Source organism: Oryzias latipes, chromosome 6 (genome assembly GCF_053564925.1).
Source record: "Oryzias latipes strain Hd-rR chromosome 6, Olatipes_Hd-rR_3.1".
NCBI lineage: Eukaryota > Metazoa > Chordata > Actinopteri > Beloniformes > Adrianichthyidae > Oryzias > Oryzias latipes.
The window spans coordinates 15,232,419-15,251,740 of record NC_136242.1 but is presented as its reverse complement, the minus strand read 5'-3'; the positions used below and the strand labels follow the sequence as shown (position 1 = coordinate 15,251,740).

At 37.3% G+C, this 19,322-nt stretch overlaps 1 protein-coding gene across 1 annotated transcript; it reads right to left on the bottom strand.

Moving 5' to 3' along the window:
- Window positions 1-8,365: 8,365 nt before the first annotated feature.
- c25h12orf75 (chromosome 25 C12orf75 homolog) lies at window positions 8,366-17,435 on the bottom strand. Its single transcript, XM_004069507.5, has 7 exons — window positions 17,295-17,435; window positions 17,062-17,208; window positions 12,474-12,498; window positions 10,900-10,935; window positions 10,206-10,285; window positions 9,794-9,827; window positions 8,366-9,670 (listed from the first exon to the last, which is right to left on the bottom strand). The coding sequence occupies exons 2-6, from the start codon at window positions 17,102-17,104 to the stop codon at window positions 9,823-9,825; spliced, it is 189 nt and encodes a 62-aa protein (XP_004069555.1). The 5' UTR covers window positions 17,105-17,208; window positions 17,295-17,435; the 3' UTR covers window positions 8,366-9,670; window positions 9,794-9,822.
- Between the last annotated feature and the right edge of the window lie 1,887 nt (window positions 17,436-19,322).

Genomic DNA, 19,322 nt, shown 5'->3' with positions numbered 1-19,322 from the left:
GAATGCATGATCACTCATCAGAGCATTTAGTAGAGACAAAAAACACAGAGGAAAGATGAGGCTGAATAACAATGTAGACTGAATTTCAAGCAGTGAAAGAACAGCTGAGATGAACCAGACACACCGATGATGTGATAAAGGGCGTGTTCTCCATCACGTACCCCTCATAGTTCACACAGCCACACAACCACTATCTGATGTCACAAAACACACAACACATGTACGAAAGCAGAGCCTTGCGGAAAATCTGCCTTCTTTAGGGAAAATAACAAAACGTAAAAAAAGGTACATTAATACAAGCAAATTTTGATTTAGATGCATCCAGATTTTTCCAGACGAATAAAACTTTTTATAAAACTGTCCAACAAGTATCTTTATGAAACGGATGCTTTTCTCCTTTTTTCATTTGGCAAAAATAACTTTTATACTCAAGGATTTGGTAGTTACTGATTCTGCAAGAAATCCCAATTAAAAGTGATCAAGGTCTGAAATGTTCATCAAGGGAGCACTTCACTATACCAAATGATTTTTGTGTAAAATAGTGCAGAAACTAAGTATTTAGCTCCTGCAAAAAAGCAATAAGTCTGTCCTTCACAGACCTGTACTCTTAGATCTTGTTACCTGTAGTAACGTCACCTGTCTGAACAAGTTATCTAAATAAAAGACACCTGTCCACACCATTAAACAGTCAGATGGGAACAAAATTGAACAATTTGGCAAAAACACTCACTGTGTTTAAAGGGCAAAGAATTTGGTTTCATCCTAAGAACATCATATCCATTGTAAAGCATGGGGGTGGAAACATCATACTTTGGGGCAGCTTTACTGCAAAAGGGACAGGATGACTGATGCATATGAAGGACAGGATGCATGGTGACATTCTGAGCAAAAACCTCAGTCCAATAATCAAAAATCAATAATTGATTAGTTACTGTATGAATGTATAACTGATGATTATATTGCTGTTGTGTATTATTTCTAATTAATTGCTTGAAATAAACCATTTCAAATCAAATCAAATCAAATCAAATCAATAATCCAAAAGCACATCATCTGAAAAAACGAATAATACCACATACAATGATGTAGCATAAAAAAGAACATCCAGGTTCTGAAATGGCCTAAACAGTTTCTGGACTGAAATTCAATAGAGAATCTGTAAAAGGAGTTGAAAGTCCATGTTCCCTAGCAACAGATTGAAAACATGTTTGTGTATGGTTGTGTGAAGTGCTTCTGGTTTTTAAATTGGAAAATGGGTTTCAGTAAAGCACTTTGAGTTACTACAGTGGAAAAGTTCTTTACAATCAAAGTTTGATTTGATATTTATTTCATTACAGCTTTTGAGAAGATCTGCATGGAAGAATGGACAAAAATAGCAGCTACAAAACGTCAGTGGTGAAAACTAAAGAAAGAAATTTGACCTTTGTCATTGCCAATCAGGATTATATTATATTCATAATGATGCCTCCTGTGTATTATCTTGCTACCATCTGAAATTATGCATGTACCATTTACAATCAAGACATTTCTTTAGTAAAAGTAACTTTAAGACTGAATATTCCATAGGAATGAAGGAAATAAGATTTGACTGTATGAGTTATGCAAAATATATTTAAACAGTACAGACCAAAAGTTTGGACACACCTTCTCATTCAAAGAGTTTTCTTAGTATATATATATATATTTGTTTTGAACTCTCTTTTTTCACTTTCTGCACAAATAAAATTGTAAACATTAACAGTTAACCAAGATTGTATGCGCAGGACAGAAATGCTGATAACATTTTGGAGTTCATTAGTTTTACATATTTAAGTCATTGCAACTCATTTCTAGTGGTGGAAGTTGACCTAAAGATTTGTAGTGTAGTATATCCTTAAATGACAAAAAAGCTGAATTATAGGTTGGAAAAATTTGCTAAAAAATGTACAGTTTGCAAAAAATAACACTTATATTGTCTGCATGGAAGAGTCTTTAAACACATCAAGTCTTCAAGTACCAGCTAATTAAATTGGCATTAAATCTTATACTGAATTTTATCCTACTTTATTCTGCATGAGAGCATGTTATATGGCAATAACAGCCAGAACGACAGTGGCCTATATATACCCATGACAGTAGATTCTGTGCTGCATCTGACAGTCTACATTTTCCAGTGTCTTCAGTTTCCGTCCCCACAGCACCTATAGCATGGGATCACAGGGGAGGTGCAAACTGCTTCTGGGGGGGGGGGGCGGCTTCCATCTCCTCTGTGCACTCTCTGCACAGTCAATTACTGAGATGGAAGTCGGATTGATCGTTTTGCAGAAAGAGTGCCTAGGCTGAACCAAGTGATCCTGAGTAATCCTCAGTTGATTTTGTCAGGCCGTCCTTCCATAACATTCTTAAGAATGTGTTTAATCTTCCCAAATCTCAAGCCTATTGGTTACAACAGATCCATTTCAGAAAACTGCCAACAAGGACATCTGTGGATGAGTAACAGGAAAGCCAATCAGTCAATTACAGGTGTTTTTTGTTGTTTTCCAAGAAGTGTTTATAAGGTGAAATTGCACATTAAGGATGTGTGTGTATAACCCTGTAAAGCCCAAAGAATTAACAGAAAATTTTCTGTTTTTATTATTAAAAAGGTTTTTTAATCATCTAAATTGTTTTATTTAAAAAAAAGCAATATTAAACCTATCAATTATAAAATGTTGAGTGATTTTGTGAGTTTTTACTCACAACAATGCTAGTTTAAGGATCAAAAATGTTGACAAGAGTGTTCAGGTATTAAAAAAACACACCTTACTTAGCCACTGGCTAAGATTTAATCCACAAAAGGTGTAACTGTATTATAAAGACCTTCATAGTAGTAGGTTTAGGGGCTGTCATCTGGACTTAGTTTTTAAAAGTCAGAAGACGTCTTCCATCCATCTACAGTAGTGTTCTGAATCCCAAACAAACCCAACCAGTTCCACCTGGGTCGTTAACAGCTGAAAGATATGACCAGTTTGGGGGGGGAGTCACTGGCTCTCCAACCCCCAGCTGAGGACAAAGGACTCTTAACAACCCGAAAAAATGTAGGCTAAATTAGCAATACCATTCAGATTCAGGTCTGACTCCTCCCCCATGAGCGCATATTTACCAGCTCTTTTACCAGCTAATTCAGAATTGACAAAGCCTCTTGGATAAGAGGTGAAACATCTTCTAACTTTAAAAACTAAATCCCGATGACAGCCCCTAAACCTACTGCTATGATGGAATCAACCTGGGTGAATGAGAGTCTTCATAGATGTATTATAAAAAAATAATTATCATAACATTTATCATTCACTCGGGGAGCCGTTACAACGCATCTTCAACCTGAGCCTGCAACTTGGGAAAGTGCCCACCCTCTGGAAGACTTCATGCATCGTTCCGGTCCCCAAGAAGAACCGGCCCAGCGAGCTGAATGACTTCCGACCGGTGGCACTCACATCACATCTGATGAAGACGTTGGAGCGGCTCTTCCTCAAGCTCCTCAGACCCCAGGTGCTGCACGCTGAGGACCCCCTACAGTTCGCCTACCGGGCAGAGGTTGGAGTAGAGGATGCCATCCTCTTCCTCCTACACAGAGCACACTCGCATCTGGACAAGGGAAAAGGCACTGTAAGGATTACTTTCCTGGACTTTTCCAGTGCCTTCAACACCATCCAGCCCCTTGTACTCCAGGAAAAACTCTCCAGTATGCGAGTGGACCCGTGCCTGGTTGCTTGGATTTCCAGCTACCTAACCGACAGACCACAGTACGTCAGGCTGAAGGACATCACATCTGACACTGTGGTCAGCAACGTGGGAGCTCCACAGGGGACTGTACTTTCCCCTTTCCTCTTCACCCTGTACACCGAGGACTTCTGCTACAACTCGAACACGTGTCACATCCAAAAGTTCGCAGATGACACAGCCATCTTGGGGTGTATCAGTGGCGAGGAGGAGGAGGAGTACAGGAGCCTGGTGGATGATTTTGTTGTCTGGAGCCACAAAAACAACTTACAGCTCAACACCTCCAAGACTAAGGAACTGGTCGTCGACTTTGGGAGGGACAGACCCAACCCCAGACCAGTTCTGATAGGAGTGGAGGAGGTGGAGGTCGTGCAGACCTATAAATATCTTGGGCTGTGGCTAGACAACAAGCTGGACTGGACGAGCAACACGGGGCAGCTGTACAAGAAGGCCCAGAGCAGGATGTACTTCTTGAAGAGGTTAAGATCCTTCAACATCTGCAAGAAGCTCCTGGGGATCTTCTATCAGTCTGTGGTCGCCAGTGTACTAACCTACACTGTGGTGTGCTGGGGGGGGAGCACCTCAAAGACAGACTTCTCCAGGCTGGAGAAGCTGATCAGGCGGGCTGGCTCTGTGGTTGGCACAAGGCTGGACCCTCTGGCTACTGTAGCAAAGAGAAGGACACTAAAAAAACTGACGGGTATCCTGGACAATACCACCCACCCTCTGCACATGACTATCAGTAGCCAGAGAAGCACCTTCAGCAAGAGGCTGCTCCTCCCAAGGTGCAGGACTGAGGAACTCCTTTGTCCCCCGTGCCATCAAACTCTTTAACCTCCACTTAGGAGGGGGGAGGAAGACGGAAAAGAAAAGGGAAAGGGCCTGAATGACCTTTTTTATATGTGCTGTTTTGCAGATATTTAAATTGTTTCTTACTGTTCTAATCTTTCTAATTTTTCTAGTCACTGTGCTGCTTTTTCCTTTTTCCTATATGTATGTCAACCAGTGCTGTATGCGATGGAGATGTCAATTTCCATGCGGGAACCTCCCAAATGGATAAATAAAGTTGTCTATCTATCTATCTATCTATCTATCTATCTATCTATCTATCTATCTATCTATCTATCTATCTATCTATCTATCTATCTATCTATCTATCTATCTATCTATCTATCTATCTATCTATCTATCTATCTATCTATCTATCTATCTATCTATCTATCTATCTATCTATCTATCTATCTATCTATCTATTTTTTCAATTAAAAACAAGTAGTTATTTGGAAAATAAATATCAACAGCTGAGTTATTATTATCATAAAGTTTAGAAAATTAGCTAAACCTTTCTCGCCCAAAGTGTTTTTGAGATTTCAAGGAAATGTGCAGGAAAATCCCTTATACTGCCCCTAGTGGAATTAAGATGTACCACAGGGCAGAAAACATGAACCAAGTTTTTTACAATAGAGTGTTTAGGGACGCTTGAAACACACTAATGAGATAGGGGTCTCATAAATGTCTGCATCGAATATGATACGAATGGTTATATAGGGATAAGTGCAATTAACTAGCTGTCAGCTACTCAACAAGAATGTATTTTATAAGACACAAATGGTCTTCCAGCAGTAACACAATGCTGCTCTTTATCTAAAGCCATAAACCTCAAGCTGTCTGTTGTGTGTGGAATAAATTACTTGAAATTTCTCGGTAGTACTCGTTTGAAGAAACTGTAGCCGAGATGTAAAAGATCATTGTGAAGTGCACCAGCATGAAAAGATTGGAAAGAAAAACAGCAGGCATTTACATATGATGAATAAAAGGCCACTTTTTTATGAGAGATAAAGAACACCAGTCATGTTCTCTGTGGCTTTTTGCTTTGATCTCATTTATTCTGTGTTAGCGTCCTGAACATGGGGGCGGGTCTGTCACTGGTGTGGAAAGATCTCCAAAGAATCATTTCCCTATTTAAGTACCAAACCAAAATTTTACTCAACATCTTATCATTGATTCATTTAATGCATGATTATGCTGTGTGTGCATGTGAGTGAGTGCGGGGGGGGACATTTTGCTTTTCATAATTTCTCTTTATTTTGTCTTGCTTTCGGTTTTTAATGTCAAACCAGAATTCAGGCATTGATGGCCAGTGTCCAAAACCAAGCTGCCATTGAAGCTCCTTATTGGCTAAACACACCGGATCCAGGTAATCAACAGCAGATAAGGCAGGACTTCTGGAAAACCAGCAGGAGTCCCGGAGTTTGAGACCCCTGTGTTGCGCACTTTGAGTTGGTCAGGAGGAAAAGTGCTTTACTGATTTGATTTGATCTACTTTTTTAAATTTCAAGTAATCTTAGAAAAAATTAAAATAACCAACTGACCAGTGGCAGAGCTAGAAAATTTACCATGAGGGGCCAGAGGGGGGCAGATGATTCTGGAAGGGTAGCTAATGGGAGCAGTAGAGCGCCAGATCAAGACAAATGAAAGGATGAAAAAAATACATATTTTAAAAAAAAATTTCATTGTTTTAGTTATTATTACTATTATTAAAACAGCAGTTCTTTGAGGTACTATTGCTAATGTAAAGCAGTGACAAAAAACAAACATTTCATAGAAATTCTTACGTATTTCTAATGTGGAATTCAAAGAAGCTTTTATGGATGATTTCTTAATCTTCATTGATAATGATACTAATATTGACTCCAGAAGCTTGTCCACCCCTTAGCTCCTGTCCTGCAACAGACTGATGCAGGAGTGTGCTACACACTGAACAACGTAGCACACCATTGTATCAAATTCTCGTCAACTTTAAAACGCTGTTTAAGCAAATTGGACAAGTCATTAAAAATTTGCTTTATTAAACAAAAACTTACAATCATTTTTGAATGGCCAGCCGAAACACGATACTTCGGTAACTCTCCGACATGCATGCAGCCAGTGCTACCTAAGACAGACACGTGGTGAATAGCACTCCAAGCCACGACAAAATGAAACTTATGGACAACAGAAACCACGAGTTTCAAAAATGTCATGATTAGAGCAGGACATTGATGCCTAACGACAAGTTTAAAACTGAACATGTTGCAGCTGATTGGCTCAAAAATCCATTTCAAATTGGACCAAAGTCTGAATTTTTTTTTATCTATTATCTTTTTGAAAGGCTTGATGGTTTATAGATGTGGTTCAGATTTGGTTGCAAAATTCATTAAATTATTTTTTTTACAACTTTTTTTGTTTAAATTTGAGGACGTGTATAATTTTCATTTTCTGAAGGCTGAAGGTGAAAGCACAAAAGACAGATCAGCAGTTTACTTGGAAAAAAATCAAGAATGCCATATTCTGTCTCTTGTGGTGTAAAACATAAAACTTATAAAACAAAAACAAAAAAAATTCAATTTTCGGGAAAGATTTATTTTACGTAGAACACATGACAATGACAAATTTTCAATATTTTGTCAACTGAAGACAAAAAATCTTCACTTCAACTGAATGCCGGTTATTTGAAACTTGATTTAAACTAAATAATATATATTTTTGTTATTTATCAAGAAAGATGAATAGATAGAATCTGTGCAACATAAGTAAGCTAAGAACTTCATTACACTTCACAAAAACAGAAAAAAAATAAAGGCAAACTATTAATTCATTTGAAACTTTGTTAAAACTTTATTTCTATGCCACTAAATTTTAAAAATGCTGACTTTGCTTGTTATTTACTTTATTAGAATAAAAAATTAATCTGCAAAATCAATACGTTCCAGATATCTGTATCTATTAAACATAATCGAGATGAATAGCACAATAAAGCCAAATTAAATACAAATAAAGGGCATAAAAAACTTAAGAGCCCCCCCCCTCAATCATCTACAGAATATCCTTTGAGTTGAAGGCTAGATTACATTATCTCTGTTTTCTGCCTCCTACATGAGTAAAAGATCACAATCATCCTTCCTCATGGCAGATAAAGAAGTTTAGAAGATTTGTCTATGCAGAGCGTTACATCATATCAAAGTGGTACAGTCAGGAATGCAGCTTAGACTGGTTGGCATTATGTCTTTTCCCATTTTACATTCTCTATAAAATTAGCTAATGGTCCTTGGGTCATCTGTGGAGGAACTTTAACTTTTTGCATATCCTTACCTGATGGATGGAGTCTGAAATAAACTTGTGGTAAAACAAAGCATAAAGTAAACTCGATGGCTGTAGAGTACCCAGGTTATTTGACAAAAAAGAGAAAACAAAGACCAAACCACCATACACCCACCACTTTGCTTTATAGTTTAGATAAAAAAATGTTGTTGTTTGGTTTGTACTTGGAATCTTGTTTGTTTTTGCATGCATTTTTGCATAACTAAGCCATTTGGTCATTTTGTTTATAAAGGAAGCTGTTTTTCTCCCAGCAAACCTCCAAAACAACCATTTCCCCTGTGGACAGCCACAGTGTTCTTTTTTAATACACACATCCGCTGAACTTTGGCTTAGCTTATGTTAACCATAAATGTGCCATGCAAAAAAACGGACAAATTGATTAATTTTTCTATGTGTCTGCTCGCTTTAATACTATATTTTCAAACCACTTTAGTTGAACCTAAAATCTTGAATTGCAAAGATTTAATTTATTTTACACATGACTGTATTTTTTTTTTTTTAGACTTCATCAAACTCTTTATTCGGGTACCGTGAACTAATCATGTAAACTGAAACATGTAATCAAACAAACCAGGTTCTCCTGCAGGGTTTTCGTTGATTTTCCAGTCAGATCTACAGATGAAAATAAGATTTCAATAAATGACCAATTAAATAAATATGTAAAAAAAACTGCATAAGTTCACCAATAACTCATGTTGACTCAGCCCAAACCACGTCTAAGTAATCTTTCTCATCGAAATGTACATAAAAACATTGTCACCCCTTCATAAAAGATGATTCATTCTAAACATTTTCATTCTAAAAGTAGGAATCAATTACATTGCATGTGCTTCAAGTATGTTGTGGACAAAAAAGCAAGATTCACATTATCATTTATACATAATGGATGAGTCAGACCCCCAAACTGTAAAAAAAAAATGTAAGAATAAAGAATAAAAGAGCTTTTATATGGTTTTCTATCTTACATATTCTTTAATCTCTGTTTTCTGCAACCTGGAAGCTAAAAAAACCTGTTATAAGTTTTGGCCCAAAAACACAAAAACCCATGGGGGTTATAAAATAATATTTATATCAATATTTTTGTAGAAATACATGCTACTAGACAGACAATGAAGAAGGCAGCTAGCAGAGCAAGGTCCTCTAAAAATCACAACTCTTGTGCTAAAATCAAGTAATGAGTGGGAGGCATGAGTTGAAAACACACAAACCTGGTTGGGACTCCCAGCACATTTAGCTAAAACAACTTTAACTTTGCCACTGAGAGTCACTCTTTAAAATCTGTTTCGGTCCCTGATTGCAAGCAATTCTGTTTTGAATAATGCCGATATTCTGTCATGTCAACATGAACGAGCTTGCTGCTTTTTCCGATGATGATTTATATCTTCGCCACTCCCCTTCGCCACACAATGAGTCACTGATGCACAGCAGAGAAGTAACAAGAAGAGGCTTTTTGTTGCAGAAGGCTGTTTAGAGAATGTCTGCAGGATCCTCAGTTTCCTCCTGAGAAAGGGAAAGTTTTGAAGACTTGACAGAGGTGCAGAGATAACTGCCTTTATGTCTGCTTTTGTTGTCCACAAGCTGCTTGTCCAAAGTGTGTTCTTTTCTAGTACTTCCTGCTTTTTTTGCGAAGCAGAGTCTGATGATGGATGCTACAGAATGACCTCAACTGTGCATTCATGTGTGGCTCCATGAAACAACGACTCACAGCTGATTTTCCTCGTCTCAGGCCAACAAAAAGTTGAAAATGAAGATCAGAGCACCGATAATCACTCCACAAGATTCAAGCAGGCTCCTAAAAGACAAACATAAAGTTAGTTTTTGTTCATATTTGTGTCAGAGTTTAAAAAAAAGGTGGAGGTCGGGAATGAAAATATGTGTTAAAAAAAAAGAGTTCACAGCTTTTTTTTCCACCAACCTGTGGTCTTTGTTGCCTGTCTGTAGTTGCTAGTCTGTGAGAAACAGAAAAAAAGTAGAATTTATATCCCAGATATTTGTGGAGGGAAAATTAGAACACCTTTTTCCCTCTCTCTTTTTGTTGTAACTGTGAAAACTGTCCACACATCCACCAAGGAAGAGTGAAAGTGAAAACCTGCAAACTGTCTTCATAATTCTGTTAGCAAAAGCAGGTCGAGCATCTAAAAGTCAAATAAACGTAGCTTTACTTTACCTTTGACTATTACATTTTTCTTAAAATACTAATCTGCTGAAAAAATAACTTTTTTTCTTTAACTTGTTCAATTCTGTTGAGGTTACAGTGATATTCAATGTCAGCTGCATCAAAACCTGAGCTATGTCTTAAAGACCATTTGTATGTGTTGTCTACTTGCCTTTTCGTGTGGACTTGGACTGACTGACAGCTACGGCCGTCAGGTCTGATGGTAGACCCACATAAACGCCGCCATAGTTCCTTAGAGGAGTGGAAAGTAGAAAGAGTCAGTTTGGTTGACAGGGTTGGGACTTGGAGTTTTATTCAGATAAAATAAAATAAGATTCTATCCATTTTATATTTCTGAAAATTGTGTTGTGAACGCATTTGGTGGAAGAAAATAGATGAAATTATGTTTGCTTGTTTGTTTGTTTTTTTGCCTGCTCTTCGACAGCAATCCAAAAACGCAAAAATGAAGACTTATTTGCAAAATAGGGAAAAAGTTTGTGTAATAATTACATAATTGTAAAAGTATGCAAAACTAAGTCATTACGGTAATTGTGACTGATACCTAATCTATTCTGTAAAGATTTTTTTGGGCTTAGAGACTACTCCTGCTTAGGTCATCAGTCCATTATGAGGAGATGCAGACAGCATATAATTTTTAGATATAAAGCACAAGAAGAAAATCATTGTCATCACAATTAGAAAACAGCAAATGTCGCCTACAACTGCTTCATCATCCCAGAAAAAACAAGATGGAAACATGTTTCTTGTTGGACATGTTCTAAAAATCTGTGTTTTTAAGGAATCAAGCCAAGTTTACATGAAACACAAAAATACCGCTCCAGTCCAAAGAGATTATGATCAAGTACCTTCTTTTTTCATCTTCTACTGAGGGATCTTCTGTCCTGATTGAGAGAAAAATCACATGTCAGATCAGCTCTTAGGCAACAGAGTCAAACATGCAAAACAATTAAGAGGAGCTGATGCTGGACTGTGGAGGTGTGTTTGCTGAGCTGCAGAGCTGCTAAGGTTCTCTGTGGGGAATACTGATGATTCCCTGGTATCAACAGCTGATAATGAAGCAGACGGAATTGGCCATTTTTATTTCAGCAGTAGTTTGTTAATGTTCAGATTGGAGCCTTCTTCCTTTTAGAAACAAAACAATGTTTTAAACCATGTGAGGGTTTGTTTTGTCTAAATGTTCATTTCCCTCCCCACTCAGTTCAGATTAGGTTCTTATTTAGGATTTAAGATAGATGACACAGTCAAGAATAGCTTTTGGGAGAAAAAAATAAAAATAAATATATAATATATATATATATATATATATATATACATACAAAATCCCTTTTGGAAATCCAAACCATAGTTCCAAAATATTTATTGATCTAAAGGTTCTCCATTCTGGTTACTAATGTCGTGAAAAAACCCTTTTCAAAGGTTTTAACTGTGTTGATTTAGTATTTTGTGCTTCCAAAACAGTTTCACTGGCCCTTTCTTCTGCTCAGACTTAATCCGAGGTGATTACACATAGAAATTTAAACCAATTAAAAAAAAACTTTCAGAACAAAACCTATTCATGACCTAAATCATTTTTAAACAAACAAAAATTAACCACATTTATTAAGTCTATGTGTACTAGTTTGCCCAGTGTGCTCCAGCAAAGTTGCTCTGAAAAGGCTCCAAAGCTTGAATGTGCTTGTGTTCCTGAGTCTGTTTGCTCTGCCTGTACTTTGTCAGCATGTACGCTCTTTGATAACCCCAAAGCAGCCAGCTTAGGGCCCACGAGAGCTGACGCGAGGGAACTGACTCACCGAAGCATTATCAGCTAATCATAGCTTCCTGGGACTATCACCAACCAAGGAACATAAACACAGAGTAAGGCTTTTATTTCTCTGGGTTTTTTTCAAAGAGACGAAATAGTCAATGAGAAATTTAGAATCAGGCAGAGTATTCCTAACTTAAAATGAAAAAAAGAAGATTTTTTTATGAATAGCTCTGGCTTTATTCCTCTTGAGGAGTAGTCTTTCACATGATCAACGTTTCTATCAATAGAGATCACACGAAGGTTACAAAACTGATTACCCAGACATGCTCAGTCTCTTTTCCTGGAAACACTTTAATGCAGCTTCCCTTTACCCTCAAATGCTGACTCTTGACAGTAAAACAACCAGTTCTCTGAAGGACCCTTCGGAGAAAAACTTGTCTTTCTGAGTACATCCCGATTCTAGGTCCAGCATGGAATCACTTATGGACTCAAGGAACAAGGTTTCACATGAAAATAAATCAACCACTTCCTAAGAGTTCTGGGTTATCAAAATCTTAGTTAGATTTAAAAAAAAGATACCACTGCAGCTTCAGTGTGGCAACCCTTCAACTGAACAGTAGGAGGAAAATCAATATTACACAATTAAGATTATTAGAATGTGATGAATGTACTTACACATCTTTGGATGCCTCTGCAGGGCCTGTGAACCAAACAAAGTTAAAATGTCAGTGCATTTGATTCTTAAACACAGAATAAGTTACCACCATAAAAAAATATTGATTTCAGTTAGTGGACCACACAAAAAATAAAAGCCGCACACCAAAAAAATGGTTGCACTTTTTTGCATTGGGACTGGAACAAAAACCTCATTGACTTTAATGCACAGAGTAATGCTAAATTCCACCAGGTTTGGTGGGAGCAATGATCTTGGTACATTTAGAAAAGCATTCATCATGCTGCCATGAGCTATTTATCCCATCAAGGCCGCAGCACAACAAATCCAAGGCTACATTTTGGGTTTAAGTTTTATTCCTCTTTTACATGAACAAAATCTGCTCCCCACATTTTCAAAATTTTCTATGTCACTTTTTTCATTTTATTATTACATTACATTACATTTTTTAAACCAGACTGTGCATTTATTTTTGGCTTAGAGTTGGAATTCTGAACACGGGGACTTCTCAGTCTAATATCCACCTCATTCAATCATTTGACGGGAACAGTTGTGGTTCCACAACATCTGTATGTTCTACAACATCTGGTACCTTCACAATAGCTTTAAATTAGCAGTCAGTCTGTGGTGGCAATAAATGACAAAAAAATTCACAACATTTTAAAAAATACCCAAAAGTTCAGTTTAAGTTATTTTTTTAATTGTCAGCATTTTGAATAAGTAAAATAAACAGATTGCTTCAGCTTGCGAGGCTTTGTCTTTTCATAGTGAGCACGTTAAATTGAAAGACTACTACACACGAAAAATTCCATAGTTAAAAATAACCCAAGGTTGAAAAGGGACTACATTTTTGCTGTAAGTAAGTTAGTAAATCTTTATTGATATTTCACTTTTCATGTTTCAATGTAAAACAAGATAAAACTAGAGATTCTTATTAGTAAAAGAAAAAAGAAAAAGAAAAGGAAGGATGCTTAAAGCAGGTAAAACCCAATAAAAAGTATTCAGGCATTTAAGTAAAACACAAGTAAACACAAATGAAATAAAACTCAGGGAACTCGGGTTTTATCTCAGGGAAAAAAACATAAATTTTCTTCAAAAATGAATAAAACAAAATAATAATTATGGCTCCAAAAAGTAGCACAAAAACATGCCGGTAGAATTAGGTTAAATTGAAAAAATAATCAACATTTTTTGTGCCGTTTTTATTTGACAGAAAATGTTTCTCAGACAAACGACAATTTCATGAAGTGTGCTACAGTTGACAGATATTTTCTAGAAGACTTGCAGTCCGTCTACACAATAGAAAAATCAGTAGAAGGCGTTACTACTGCAGAAAAAAACGCCTCCAGCACATCATGAACCGCTGTGTTTTTTGTTATTTGGTGACAAAAATATCTCCTCTTATTGAACGCTGCTTAAAAACAGACTAACTCTTTAAACAACTGACATGTTGATGGACTATATTGATTTAGACCCAAGAGTCCGTAACCTTTGTGCTATCCTAGACACTTTACCATCGGGAGTTGGGTCATCTAGACCCACTAGACAGTGCGCTGAACCTTTTTTCTTCAATGATTTGTGATCTTCACTGGTGTCCATGGATTACATGAAATCTTTCCACATTTATCCACCTTTGTCATAGTAGGGAGAACATGTCAATGTAAGGGTGGGGTCATCTAAGATAGCACAAGGGTTAGAGCTGATATGTGAGCATGCAGAATTTGAATCTGTACTTAGATGAGCTGACATAATACAGTTTGGCTTAATGCGTAACCCAATGCGTAACTAATATAAGCCTTTTTTTCCTGTATCTGAAGGGTCAGATTGAGACTACCGGTACACATTGCAAATGTCCTAAGATCAATAGAGCGAGGGGTCTTGTTTTCAGAGCCAGTCTTTGTGGTCAACCCAGCGTAGTTTGACTCTGTCGTCAACAGCTGTTTTCTTTGATGAATGACAGGTGCACAGTGCCATGAGGAGGAGAATACATTCAACTCAGGGGGAACATCAAACTTTCTCTTAGCATGTAAAGTTTCATATTGAAAAGAGTGCAGGAATGAAAACCTCTGTCCTTCAGAAACTCTCCTTTTGCCAAACATCATGCAGAAAAGATCCTTGAAAAAAGAAATGCACAAATGATAAAGAATTGGTGGAAAGTTGAACATTGCATAAAGGAGAAAGTTCTCCCCTTTTGATGGAACTGCTTTCCAACTAGCATTTTTTAAATCTGTGTAATGCAACAAAGGAGCCTTTTCAGTGCACTGACAAAAGCTCATTCATATCCAAGGGTGAATGTCTGAATGCACAAATCTTGGGATGAGCAAAGAGCAAAACAATGTAGTAATATTATGGGGCTTGATAAAAACCTGGCTTTAATTTGGAATGTTCTTGTGAAGCTTGAGCTTGTTTGGCTAGATGTTTTTCTCTCCTGAGAAAAATTAAATAAATAGTAATCTTTAAATAAAAGGTAATCTGATTAAACAGTACAGAAAAGAAGTAAATATAGCCCTGTAACCACACAAACACCTTCAACTGTTTGGACTTCACCAGCAGCTCTAACTACGTTATAACTCATTATGAGTTCTTGCATCACGCTGTGCTCTTTAGCGTCACTTAACTTTAAGTCACTTAAAATCTTATACTAAATGCTAAGTGGTAAATTTTACATTTTGTCAGATGGAAATGCTTTACAATTTGCAGGAAGAGATGCTTTAACTGTCTTTTGTGTGTGTGTGTTTTTTTATTACTGAAGATAATGATGCTGAAGACAGTGTCCTTTGAGTGTGACCTGGTGTCAGCTGGCATGAAGTAATGAGAGCAAGCACAAGTCCACATTTGTCAGAGTGACAGGATGTCACTCCTCTTTGCCATTGTGCTGATCACTGACCTCTAAGAAGGAACAACAACATAAAAAATAAATGAGGCACAGAAATAAACCCTCCAGTTGTCCATCATGGCCAAACAAGCCACCTACTACTCATACGTTATGGATGGTTCAACTACAAAAACTAAAAATAGTAAGGATACTATAGATAAAATTGTAGTAATATTCTTATTTTTTGTTTAAACTCATTGAAGAATTTGCCACGCTGGTTAGCGCTCTCGCCTCACAGCAAGAAGGACTTTTAATCCTGGCTGGGACCTTTCTGTGTGGAGTTTGCATGTTCTCCCAGTGCATGGGTGGGTTTACTCAGGCCTCCTCCCACGGTCCAAAAACATGCTTCATAGGCTAATTGGTTACTCGAACGTGTCCCTAGATGTGACTGTGGTCCAGCGACAAACTGGAGACCTGTCCAAGGTATACCCTGCCTTGGCCCAACAGCAGCTGGGACAAGCTCTGGTGACCCCGTGACCCTAAAAGGGATTCAGCGGGTTGAAAAAATGGAAAGATCATTAGGGATTACGAAATTTCTGTCTCCATTCAGGAAAATTGATTTAATTAAACGGTTAATTGAGTTCTGCGAAGGAGAGAAAAAACGAAATTTAAAAAACATTTCAATTTTATTTTTAATACATAAAAATGTTTGACTTTCACTCTGTTTATGCTATGTCAGACAGATAAATAGCCAACATGAATCCAACCTGTATGTATTAGGATTTAAAATTCATAAAGTAACTCAAAGAAACAAGTGTTCCTACATGTCAAAGTAAAAATAAATGAAGATAGTATTTCCAAATAAGTAATAAATGAAATAATTGCAGGAGATGTGCTTTAAAAGCAGAATCCCTGGTTCACATCAAAGGGATCCTATTTGAAACAGTAGCTGTTTGTAGCTCTGCTAACATGCCTGGCGAGTACTGATTAGGTACCTGCAAACACACACACATTTACACAGCCATAAACACACCACACAAGCGTTAATGGGCAGTGGTGGTGAGGTAATCCTGCAGATACTTCAAAGTAATTATTATCTCAAACCTGCGGGTTTTTTCAGTGTAATTTAAAATGTGTACTGTGAGAGCCGAATGCATCGGAGGGTACTTGAAAAAATGTCACAAGAAAGGCCAGGCATTCACAATGTTCCTAGTTTCATACATTCTTCAGGCTTTGTGAACGAAACCTGAAGTCGATTTTGTGTTTCAGCGCCTGCTTTCAGAACATGCTGAGAATCTGTCAAGTGAGGAGACAAGAATTGGTTAAATGTCAGCACAAAAGTTTGCATTTCTGTCCTGAAAAACCGTGGAGACCAGCCTCAAACACTCCGGGGGGAGAGGAAAACACAGAACCTGAAAAAGGATGGTTGGAATCCTTATTAGTGTGAGTCTCATCACTGTCACAAATGTACATTCCTTTGGCTACTTAAGGGAGTCCCTCCATGATCGACCCACCACCCATGCCTTTTCTTTACTTCTTCAACACCATTGTGATCTTCAGAGGTTTCCAATTATTCATGAATGAAATCCAGATAATAAGTTGCACGCGCTCACTTCAACACACTTCTGCCCGTAACCAGACATCCAATGTCTTAACACCTTTTTCCACTGATGCAGATTCCGTGAATGAGCCCTCCTCGCCGCCTCTCACACATTCACCTGTTATTATGCGAAATGAACAAAACCCATATTTACAGAGATTCCTGAAATCCTTACCCCCTCCTGAGGTGTTGGTGGATGAGGAATTGCCACATCCCATTTTGCATCGATGCAGCCGCTGTCCAAGCTGTGTGGAGACGCTTAGCGAGTGGAGGGGTGACGAAGAAAGGAGGGAGACCCACCACACATCAGGAAAGCTGGGGACTTTGAGAAAGCGGCGGGAGAGGAACGAGAAGGAAAGGTCAATGGAATGACTTGACGGGATCCCCTGTGCTTGTATGACGCTCTACCTTGAGTTGGGTCCAGTCTCTACTGTGCAGCGCAAAAAGGAGCTGAAGTCAAAGCCTTGAGAGGAGCTTTTGTACACACACACAATCTGAAGCACAGAGAGAATGACAGAGAGGGGGAAGAGGAAGATGCTTTGCCCTCACATGATTTGCTCTTTTTCTCCACCCTGACATGGTTGCCCGGGAAACCTGGATAAAGGAGGCGGAGGGTGGAGTATGACTAAGCCAATGGGGAGCTTCCTTTTTATATAAAGGCGTAAAAAAACTGACAACATTTAGCGGCATTAATATATCAGGCTGTGCGACAGACTCTATAAAAGAAAAAATAATAATTGTTTTGGGGATAAAACAACTGATCCACGAGACTTGGAGGTTTTAGGGGGGTTGAGCTCTCATAACTCAATGAGAAGCAAGATCAATCTCTAAAGTCACAAAACATGAAACCACAGAGGCCATGCACGGGTCAATTTATTGCCCGCAGTGATCCTCAGTACATCTCTTTCCCTCTCCTTCTCTCATTTCAGTCACACCGTTTTAAGCTCTCACACAACAAGAGCAGTCATATGAGGGGAGTTAATACGGCAGGACACCAAGCCTTCACAGTGTGAGGGCACTTCTTACATTCAGTCGGTCATGATTTTTACAAGTCCAATTAAAATTTTTACTGACAAAAGCTTCTTTTTGAATCAAAAATGACTTGAGAGACTAACCTTTGTTTGCATTATTACTGCTACCCCACTTTTAAAATTAACCAGTTGGAAAGAAAAAAAAACACTTTTTTGAATCAGTTTTTTACTATGCAGACAACAGATGTTTAAAAGCATTGTGGGTTTGTGAAGGCTATGTATATATTTTTCTTCTTCAAAAATTGAACTTAAATTGGATTTCAATTGATTTAGTTGAACTTTCTTGAACCTGGAAAACAAACAGAGTCTTAAGACTATAAGAGCGAAGGTCATGAAGGAATCCACAGCAATTTATTCCGGCTTTAAGGTTTTCAACCTGTTTTTGCAGAACGTCATGCACAGTCTATTACAGGTACTCTGCCTACTGCAGATTTCAATGAAAAAAATCTTTTCTAAAGTTATTCAGAGTCATGCTACAGTTCCAAACTCAAAAGAAGCCTAAGTGTTGTGAAATATGTTTTTTTAAGTATATTTTCATCAAATAAAAGTTCTTCTATGCATACATTTATTAATAATTCTAGTGATTCTAATAGATGTTGTGAAATAATAAAAAGGGCTTAAAAACCTTCAAATTATTTTTTAAGTTTTTTTCTTTTAACTGTTTTACCAAAAAAATGATTCTGTTTCTTACCAACTTAAAAACTACAAATGAAAATCTTCTAAAATACTTTACTGTACACAACACAAGTCATATAAACGAAACACCACATATTCACATTCAGTATTTTTACATCCACCGTTTAGAATGAGAATAAAAGTAAGAATAAATTTAGGTGTAGTAAAGACTATGACTAATAATATTTCATTATTATTCAAAATTACAAAGAAAAGATCTGTGTTAGACTGCAGAAAAAAGTACATCTATATCCAAATAAAAAAAGAATGAAACAAACAAACAAATAAATATGAGAGTAGAAACAATGTTTTACCATTACTCTCAGAATAGAATCTAAAATGCTTCTGCATCTAAATCAATAGTTTCACGTGTTTTAGCCTTCCAGTCAGGGTGCATTCTGAACACTTTCCACTTTGCTTAAAAATATGTTCCACAGAAAGAGGCCTAAGGACAAACGCGGGTCTTGATGAACAGATTATATCTCTCTGTTGACCCGGAAAAGCCTTTCCATCCACCCAGACAAGAATAAGAGGGAGGAGGTACGTTTTCAGATCAAAGTCAGTTGAATTATCCTCTTTAGCCTCACTTTTATACACTGCAATTTAAAATTGGAAGGCTTAAAGTAAATTAATAATGATGATAATAAAAATAAGAATTGTTATTATTATTATTAAAACGCAACAACAACAAATTAAAAGATAGCTTAGTTCAATTTTATTTTGATTTCTT